At 39.1% G+C, this 10,514-nt stretch overlaps 1 protein-coding gene across 1 annotated transcript; it reads right to left on the bottom strand.

Moving 5' to 3' along the window:
* Nucleotides 1-1,056: 1,056 nt before the first annotated feature.
* Nucleotides 1,057-3,422, bottom strand: LOC307254929 (aquaporin FA-CHIP-like). The gene is made up of 4 exons (XM_080033500.1): nucleotides 3,051-3,422; nucleotides 2,195-2,356; nucleotides 1,885-1,965; nucleotides 1,057-1,576 (listed from the first exon to the last, which is right to left on the bottom strand). Exons 1-4 carry the CDS (start codon nucleotides 3,414-3,416, stop codon nucleotides 1,397-1,399), a joined length of 789 nt encoding a protein of 262 aa, XP_079889626.1. The 5' UTR covers nucleotides 3,417-3,422; the 3' UTR covers nucleotides 1,057-1,396.
* Nucleotides 3,423-10,514: the final 7,092 nt, after the last annotated feature.

Genomic DNA, 10,514 nt, shown 5'->3' on the forward strand with positions numbered 1-10,514 from the left:
GCTCTGGACAACCACCATCCAGGTTGCCCAGTTCCAAAGCTTTCTCTTCAATCAGCTCAGGCTGCCTACAGTTAATACTGCGATTAAAAAAAATACATTATGTTGTATATAATGTATATTATATGTTATTCATAAACATTTTAAAAAACATGCAAGAATCGAATCTCCCACACAGTAACACTCAAAGTTTATTTGCATATTGTGTTCTACACAATTCACAATTCACAGTAAATGTGCCAAAAAGCAGACGCAGATATCTTAAAAGGGCAAAAAAATTCAGATCTTTGGTCTCTCTGCCCAGTGTGCCCACCTAAAATTTTTACAGGCCCACCCTAATCTAACCGGGCCTGCCTGGCACCCTTACAGATGGCAGACAGTGTGTGCTCAGGACAGACAATATGCTTTAGGTAACTGTAAAAAAAACTGTGTTTTTAATAACCTCATTTGGATATGCCCAGTCTCCCGAAGAACTCATATCATACTTAAAAATGTTATGCCTGTGGTGTACCATAGGGGCTATACCCCTGTGTTCACTCATACAGTAATTTGATCAACCTTTTACCTGAAATAACATTAACAACTCTGAATTGGGGGGAGGGGTGGGGGGGGGGGGGCACAAAGGCCCAACAGCACATTGTTGTGCCCTGGGGCCCCCTAAAAGGCTAATCTGGCTCTGGATGAAGCTGTATGTTTTCATCTGGTTATATTCTGAAAACCACACAAGCAAATATTTCTCTTCTAAAATATTGTAATTGAATTTGATTAAAAAGATTTTACAATATAATTTGTTATATTATATTGTTACCAGGTTAGCAATTGTTCAATAATTAATTAAGTGTTGATACTTGTTTTTCTGTTTTCATGGCTAATTGTGAATCGTTTACTGCTGACTGGATAGATAAGGACACATCTAATCATAATCTCAGGTTCCAAACATGTATTAATATTTGCTATCTATTAAACAAGAGAGAACAAAGGGTAACAACAAGTGTTTTTATTTACTTAAAAAAGTGAGCAACATTTCAAAAGTTTACATAAAATACAACATTTGTCCGAAATAAAGTGAAACAGGCACATAGTGTATACAAAAAATGGCTCATCATAGAATACTGATATGGGGGAAAAAATTCCAACACACTGCTCTGTCAAGATTCCCCGCAACCTCAACTTGTATGCTTGAGTGGCAGTCCGGATAAAAATATGTGTGCGGGGGTCCAACAAAGGAGTGAAATAAAACAGACACAAATTGACTCATTAGCACAATCCTTATTGGTATTTCAAAATAGCAAAAAAAATAACAACATAAAGACACTGAAATTCTACACTAAATTCAAGAGCTTTTTTTTATACAGGAGTGTAGACTAGATTTACAATTCAACTAAGTGTTGGGGAGTGACTATTTTGACGACATCTCCACATTTGTTGTGTCATTGCCTCCATTAACGTCATAGTCACCCACTGGCCCGCTGACCAGCACCTTCATGCGGTCGGGGAAATCTTCAGATTTGGGGGACAGCAGGAAATCGTACACGAGAGCTGCTGCTACACCGCCACACATCGGCCCCACCCAGTACACCTGCAAAAGAAAAACTCGGATCAATCTCTGGTTTGGCATCAGTGAACAGAAAGCCATTCGTAAAAAAACATTGTTATCCCACATTGTACCATCAGGAATTACACAAATATTAAAGTCCAGTTTGGAAAATGTCACTTTTGTCAATATCTCAACAGGGATCATTGTAAAACAATAGGAAAGCCATAACTGATTAACTCGAGAATGAGAATTCACTTGTAATGGCGTCATCCGTCTGTTATTTAAACTTGGCGATAGGGTAATATGTGTGCAGAAAAAATGTGAAGCACGGGCAAATAACTCTGACTCACCCAGTGGTTTGTGAAATCATTCAGGATCAAAGCCGGACCGAAGGAGCGAGCGGGATTGATGCCACAGCCGGTGTAGCTGATCTGTTAAACGGCAGCAAAAGAGAGCACATGAGAGGATATCTTCAGCTTACATGGTCTGCTGCTAAAATAGAGTCTGGCAGGGGTGAGGGATATCAGCTTAAATATTACAAATGATTTCAACTCAGAGAGCTGTATCATCATGTCTGTGGGCTTGTTTACATGGTCAGCTGAACGTGGCCTTATCCTAGATAGACATGCATGTATGGTTGTTGTGGGGTGCAAAACTTACAGCTGCCAAGTGTCCCAGGCAGACGGAGAGGCCAATGGCCAAGGGTGCTGAACCGGTGACATCACGCCGCCTTTTATCAGTGACTGCAATGACACACAGCACCAGCTGGAAGGTTGCCAGGAGCTCTATGCCCACGCCTTGGCTTGGAGTGACACCGTTGAGCTGCGAGAGTTAAGAGGAATCCATAAAAACACAACAACAAAAACAGTTTGTCAGTCAGTGTCAGTGAGATGGATTGTTTCCCATCAAGACCACTTCCCATTTGGCCGCCGTTGGCATCACCGGGGACGTCTGACAGCACCTTGGCGGAGACTCCAAAGTGCCACATTGCTTATTCATTTATCACTTGAAGAAAACCTGATCATTGTTTTTCAGGGTAATTTAGCTTTGGCACAACAGTGTATAGGCCGATAAAGTTTATCCACGGCGAGTAGATATCATGGCCGTTACGCTCACCAGCTTTTTGGCTTAGGAAACAGCTGATGTAAAACATTGTAGATAATTAAAGAAAAGTGCAGTTCATTCAAGAAATGTGTAGCATTCTGAAAAGCCCCACATTTAACAAAACAGCAAGGAGAGTAGAAATGTCAGATAAGTTGACATTGTCGTTTTTATTTGCAGATATTTTGCAGTAGTGCTTTAATCAAGTGTCATCACTTCTTATTGATAAGCCATGACAGAATGTCCAAAGAACAATACAAACAGTGCCAAATTAAGTGGCTACAACCTCACAAAGCTCAACTTAAAACTTCAAACGCACTTAAGATAATTTGTTGCATCATATTGCAACACATCAATTTTCCTAGAAGGGTAGGTATCATTTGTTCAGTCAACAACAGTAATGGGTGTTACTTACAGAGTTGAGTCCCAGTGAAGCAGTGGTATTTGGACGTGTTCCAAACACAATGCCACTGGCCATGGCTGAACCCAGCATCTGGGCTATAATATACATGACGGCCTTGAACATGCTGATTTGGCAGCTAGCCAGCATCCCCAGGGTAACTGCAGGATTCAGGTGGGCGCCGCTGATGTGGCCTAAACTCTGGGCCAGTGTGGCGATGGCCAGTCCAAAGGCCAGTGAGACCTTCACCTCCTGGTCTGGGTTGGTGTTGTTACTGTTCCCAATAGCTGTGGAGATGCTGAGGAAAATGAAAAGGGTCATGCCAACCAGTTCGGCCAGAATGGCCCTCCAGAATGCCTTGCTCTTCAATTCTCCCATCATGGTGGTGGCAGTGTGGCTGTCCGGCTGTGGGTTCGAGCTGTGTAAAGTGTGTGTACTCACCAATAACAGCGGCAGGCTGCATATATAAGGCCTGGGCAGATAATGGTCAGTGGGCGGGCTTTAAAAAAAAACTGAAAGAGAAGGCCACACTGAATTAATGAGAGATCCAAAAGACTGCTCTCTTACTTCCCTCCCTCTGCTCCCTTACCCTCCCTCCTACTCTCCCTGTCCTCTGGGCCCCTCTCCCACTAACTCCCTGTCCAACACTTTCTGGTCTTTGGACTTTAGTGAGAAAGAAAACTGGGTCCTGATATAGATGTAGTAGCCAAAGGTAACACGCATTTACACTTTTACTGCAGCCCTTTTGACTGTGAATGGTCAGTCAGTATTTGTTTTAACTTTATATCCAGGTGAAATGTAAGCATTTAAAATATATTTTTTTCACATTGGCTTAAGTTTGCACAGGTGTGTCTTGTGCTCCTGTGAAAAGTATTACACCACAAATGAGTGACAGTGCATAAGGAAGAGGCAGACAGAAGCCAGACAACTCCCCAATTGTCAGTTCAGGTCTCACCCTTCCCTCAACAGGAGAGGTTTTCAAGCTTTTTACAAGAACACCCAAATTACATCTCACAGGCAAGCTACGAGCCAAACTTTTAAGGCAAATAAAGAATTATTCAAAAATAAGTTTCAGAATATAAAAAAAACAAAGGAACAAATAAATACAACTTTTGACAAAAAAGTAAATATATATATATTTTTTTACATTTTCTTCTTTCTTTTTTGCTTAAATTGATTTAAATGTGTGTTTGTAACTTTCAACACAAGCAAAGTAAGGTAATTTGATTAAACAGCAAAAAACAAACACATTCAAATATGTAGCATGTCACTGGATCACAAAAAAAATGGAGAAGTTAGTTTGGAAATGGGACCAATTTCTACTGTAAATGATTGTGCAAGAATAATTGAATCACTGGCAGGATGTTTGATTAATAATTACTTAGTTTATTCTAGAGCAAGAAAGAAAAGAAAAAAAGGGTTGAAGCAAGGTAACACATCAACTCTGAGAAATGAGATGTCTGTTGCACCTGGACCCCAACTCAACAAACTGCAACCAGGCCACACTCACTGCAAAACATGTCATGGAATTTTTCATTGGAAATGTTTTACTACCACTGTGGGTGCATGTACTGTATTTGTCCATGTGTGATGTGTGTCATTGTGATTGTCATTTAGTTAACAAGTGTCCTTTTTTTCTAAGGACAATAAGTATCTGACTAAATAAAAATTTAACCATGTTACTGAAACACATCATTATCACTGGTGTGAAACTCAATGTGACTTCAACATCATGACGCCGACTCAGTCTGTTGGATTTTACGGCCTATATAAAAAGAATATTGCTGTGACTAAATATTTCACTGCAACACAGGATGTGTTTTTAAGCAGCATCAAAAGCAGCCGAGGGAAAGGGTTTTGTCCCCAGATGTCCTCAGACAAGAACTGTGTGACCTTTTAATTATTAACTTTGTCAGCCTGTTACAACCAATAGCTCAATAGAGTCATATTTTGCACGTTTCTGCAAGCAAAAGTGGCAGAGACAGCGACAGAGCCGAATGCTAAATCATTTTCTTAAGGGTATCTTGCAGTACCGTGAAACATGCTCTTAAGCAACCTTGACTAAAACCTATATCTACTTAGCTCAGCGCTGTGTCATCTGTTGAATAAATGTGTGTCAGTCAGCCTTGGTTACGACCAGCAATGGGAAATTATTTTCTCATGAGTAGAACGATCAGATGAGAAACTGATGACTAGTCACTTCCACCTGCTCAATAAGTGAAAATCAGTATAACCATTATAATAGGCATGTAAGTGTCTTAATATTTTGTAGCTTACACAAAAGAAGATTTTATTCTGAAGGATACAAGGGGAAAGGGTGTACGTATATAAAAAAACAGTTTTGACTTGAATGTCATATCATATCACATTTTTGACTGGGACACTCCCACAGCTGAGTTTTTATTTCTTCATGTGTGTCTCTGTTCTGTGCTTTGCAGCCCAGGAACAGGATACAGATAAGCACCACTTGTCAGTACAAAGTATGAGGACATATCCTCTTTGGTCCAGCACAAAATTCCGTTTGATTTGAGAATAAATGTAAGAAATACTACAGCAGACTAAACTGATTAGTAGGCATACTTCAGATTTCTTTTGACAGGGGCCATGTTTTAATTCAAGCTCAGGCCGAACAGTTTACTTTAATTAGTGTAAGCCACATCAAATACAGCAATGTAAAAATATAAAATATCTGGTCCAATATTCCAAATCTTGCTTCAGATAAAGTTTAGAACTATATTCAGCGACAAAAAGTAAACAACAAAAAATAAATTGCCTTTATGAAATGTTTATTTTTAGGCATAAACCATAACCATCATTTTAATGTTGTATCTGTAACTATTTTATATACTCTTGGCAACTTTGATATGTGATAACGCACCTTATTTTAAACTGAACATGGTGTTTCGGTGTTTGGTGTTTTCAAGGCAGCACTGCTCAAGGTTAGGGTTAGGGTTAAGGTTAGGGGATAGGGCCTTCCCTCAGGCAGCGCTTCCTTGAAGGCTCTGTTGGGGGCACGAAACACAATTAAGCTATTGTTCCCTATTATAAATCTGCAAATAAATGAGTAAGTATTGCTCTCAAAATTTTTAAAAAAATATAATATGTCCCATTAAAGAGGTAGCAAAAATGAAAAGTCAGTTAGCAGTAAACACAGACAATATTCTTAAAGATGTAGTATTCAGTAGTTGAGTGGTTTAACAGACCGCCCTTTGAGATAATGTCAATAATCATAAGACATGATGAAAGTTATGCAACAACTTAAAGCAAAACAGCAGAAGAAGCTAATGACCAACAGAAGAAGCTAACAATGCAAAGCGGAGGGAGGCTGTTCCTGAACATGCGGCACGCAGTAAAAAACGGTGTGGGCGAACATTCTCACTTAAGTGCTTACACAGTTTTCAGTTCCTACCGAGTCCCCCACGGGGTTTACCTAATTTATTTGATAATTGAGTAAATGTCTGGACGGACGTTTGGGAGCCAACAGGAAGCATTTTATTAGTGCAACAAAATAGAACCAGGAAAACGAATGAACCTTATTTTTAGCATTGATCACTTTAATTTCCCTCCGGTGTTAGCCATGATTATGCAACAGGTAGTAAAAAGAACAAATAAACAGACGAACGAACAAACACATTGTTTTCCTCCATTTTATTGTTGGAGTATGCTAGGCAGCAAAGAGTCTGGGCCGGGGTCGAACCTAGGCCGCTTTGTTTAGGAGAAGAAAGAGTGTTACAATGGAATTAATCAATTCATTATTTGTGGCCAATTCTGGAGAGGAGAAAGTTTGGTATGTTCATGTCCAGAGGTGCTCAGTGTTTGAGCAGCACTGTAGAATTGGATTGGATTTGGAGCAATACAGTCAAACCTGACACAACTTACAGTCAGTCAAACCAGCTTCTCTCAAACCCTTTAAAAGCAACACGCTCCAGGGTGAACTGAAAGCTTTGTAGCAGGGGGACGTAATCACTCACTAATATTTAAAAGACCACATGTGGTGTTGGCTGATAAAATAACTAATACGTCATTTATTAATCGGCATTCGCCTCACCTCAGTAGTCACATCTGATAAAAGCCAAAGTCATGACAACAATGTCAGAGAATGAAGATCAGATTTCAAATGAAAAATGTAGAAAACCCATTCAGGGCGGGCTTACAATGTATAACCTAAAGAAATGCAGTTGCCCAAACCCGCATTAGATTTATGGGGGTACATGTATGGGGGAGGGGGGGGGTGCATATATTTGATGTAAGCTTCAAGATTCTTCAGTATTGTCATCATCTACTTAATTGAAATTTCAGTATTCTTTAAAACTGTGGTAAAAAAAGGTTATATCTTTGGCTAACTGAAATGCATTTACACCAAGGTAACACATGTCCCCCAACATGCAAACGACACATAAGGAACCTTCGGGAACATACAAACAAAGTTCATATGTTACCTACGATAAAGATACTCAACTGCTCTCAACTGCTCTCTCAGAATTAATCGAGCACTTTATCGATTATATTCAACACTGTTGTAATTTACCGTGCATATTATATCATCACCTCAATCTAGTGTCAGCTGTCACCAAAAGAATAATGGAAAAATCGAAATAGCTGGAAAAAATCTTATCAGCAGGCCTACCTTAACCTTCCATGAGGCCTTGGGGCTGAAAGGTTTAGTAGGCCCCTTGAGAGGGGGTCTTTCAATGAAAATGAAGCCCCTGGCACAGGCTACCTGGTGTATCAACCCAGGTAAGCTCGGGCATCAAGGCAGCCTTGCTTATTGGACTCTCAGACCACTCACACCACCTCTGCTTATTTATCTTAAATGTCTTCTACAAGACATACCTCCACTGGGGCTTGTGGGGGGTCGTCACTCGACTGAATTGTGAGGGGGTCAGACCACTAGTAGAGGAATGTGCAGAATGCCTGAAAACACACAAAGTATGAACACTGTTAGAAACTCTGCACGATTGATTTATGGAAGAGTGGAAATGATTGTTCTGAAAACCTTTAAAAGTGTCCCGCTAATGGATCTGACTGGGATTCGAACAGAGGCAAGTAAATGTCAAGTGTATTTTAAATCATGGTGTGCTCGAATATCATGTGAGTTTGTTTGGTATTTAGGTTAAAAGGTGACACATACCATAAACAGAGGTAACCACTACTGCGCCGTAATAAGCCAAGCATGCCAATTGCATATACAGCCATAAACAACTGGACAAACTGCATGGAAAGTTGATATAAGAAAGTAGTAAAGAACTGAAACCTTCGTGGGAAACTTTGTAGGGAAAATCATGCAATGTGTTTTTCCTGTGTGTTTGTTTGAATTCATGTGAAACTATTTCTTATGGAGTTATAGAAATTATGCTGGTGTCAAAATTTGAATCCGCCAGGGTGCTGCAGGTAATTCACAAAACAAAATATACAAATTGAGAACATTGTAATACACTAAACATGCTATAATACTATCAGAGTGAGAAGAGAAATAGATAAGTAAAGTTTCCCTCTCCATTGTAACCGAAAGTCACATATGATGGATTAATTGTGGTTTGGGAAATGCCTTTCCAAATATTGGATCTACTTGAAGCAATTTGGCACAGCTATAATAACTGTCAAACTGCAATGAATAGCAAAACAAATTTGGCAAAAAGCTTGACAGGAAAGAGTTATCATGGTTTGGCCCCCTTTTATCACTTTGATATATCAGTCTGCCTGCCTCACCACACTGTCTCACTGCTCCCAAAGCGGCACTGAAAAAAAGGGGGGGGGGGAGATGATAGAAAACTGTACACTAATCCAAGTGTTTGTCAGGAATACTGTGGGCCAATGGGTTAACAAACAGACAGATGGGTTAAAGGTTGAGGCACAGGGGGAAAAAAACAAAATCCAGTCACCCTTGAAACCGCCTGTGACAGCGGTGAACTCATTTGACTAATTGCTCAAAACTTATCTAATTACAGTTTGGTCACAAGGTATTTTTTGTGTCCAAATGTGGGCGGAAGGGGGGGTCTTCACAGCAAAACAATGTGACACATTTGCATTATTTGCATCAATTCCTCTGAAAAAAAGGGTTCCAAAACAAATGATTGGTTAATGTTGGATATGGACAGGTCATTCTTCACAGTGACCTCACACACTGACAAGGAAAGGAATTTAGCCACAAGCGTGTGAAAGCGGGCAGAGACAAGAGAGCCAAATGACATATGGAATGATGAGCTTCGGATTCATGTGTTTGACTGTCATGACATTTTGCCCAGAAAACTGCCAACATACACACCTCTCACACTCCCCTGTGCACACTCTGAAATAATTTTGGGCGAACAGCTTCCTTCAAAGGCCTCCCCTCAACCCCAGGAGACAGTTGCATTATGTGGAAAATCACAATCACGAGACTGCTGCCACTTAGCGAGTTCGGGTCAGGGCGCTGGTGAACTGCCCTAGGCTGCGCTGTCACGTTAGCTACTACACTAACCATCTCAAATTAAAGGCCACGATTAGCCTATTCTTCCATTTATGTCATTGTTGAAGTTTTCAATCTCAGAAGCCTCAGATAAGATTACCTGAACATCAACAAGGCCCTGCAGGTTCTCAGGTATGTTGCGTTCATTTGCTATTTTTTATGGACTATACTGTACCCAAAGCACTTTGTAAACTTGGTTTTTAAAGGTGCTATATAAATAAATTATTGTTATTCTATCCGCCATTAAATTAATAAATGCATAGATAACGGCCTCAATAAATAAATAAATAGATACATGACTCAATAAATTAATAAATAAATACATATTGAAATAAAAGGCTTGATTATCAAATAATCTATTACATTTATTTCTGTCTTTATTTTTTTATTTTATTTTTTATTTTTTTTATTATTTTACCCTTTTAATTATTTGCCAATTTATGGATTTATCTCTGTTTTTACATTTCATTGGTTGTATGTAAATGAGGGGCATGAAATACATTAATAGACAAATAAATAAAAAGGGAATTGAAGAAATATATAGGCAAATAAATTAAAACTGAAAAAATTGTAACACATTATTTGATAATCAAGGGTTTTATTTCAACACATATTAATTAATTAATGTATTTATTGAGTAATTTATCTATTTTATTTTCCATTTATTGAGTCAGTTATCTTTTTGTTTATAAAATTATAATTTTATAAATTTTTAAGGTCTCAAGTTAATTTAGTCCATGGTTTTCTCATCTCAAACTCACCTCAGTTGGCCTCGAGTCAAGATATTGTTCAGAAAAGACAGGTACATCATGACTCCCTGTGAACTTCCTGGTGCCTCTGCGTCATCTTTATTTGTTTTTATAATATCCAAGGTGTAACATTTGGTGTGGCTGCTCAGGATAGGAAGCATTAGCAGGTCTAATGCGGCTTTAATGGTTCTTTTTGCTTATCTGACTTCCACAGTGGGAATATAATTAGCGAGTTATAAGGTGAAAGTGTTTATTTTTGCAACAACCATCATAGGATATCCT

Source organism: Ammodytes marinus (genome assembly GCF_949987685.1).
Source record: "Ammodytes marinus genome assembly, chromosome: 9".
Taxonomy (NCBI): Eukaryota; Metazoa; Chordata; class Actinopteri; order Uranoscopiformes; family Ammodytidae; genus Ammodytes; species Ammodytes marinus.

What these genes read in the sequence shown, in the direction of transcription:
- LOC307254929 (XM_080033500.1), bottom strand. Translation starts at nt 3,416, where the DNA reads ATGATGGGAGAATTGAAGAGCAAGGCATTCTGGAGGGCCATTCTGGCC. An exon ending in CTTCACTGGGACTCAACTCT is followed by an intron (nt 2,357 to 3,050) that starts GTAAGTAACACC and finishes TAACTCTCGCAG; the next exon opens with CTCAACGGTGTCACTCCAAG. An exon ending in GCCTGGGACACTTGGCAGCT is followed by an intron (nt 1,966 to 2,194) that starts GTAAGTTTTGCA and finishes GCCGTTTAACAG; the next exon opens with ATCAGCTACACCGGCTGTGG.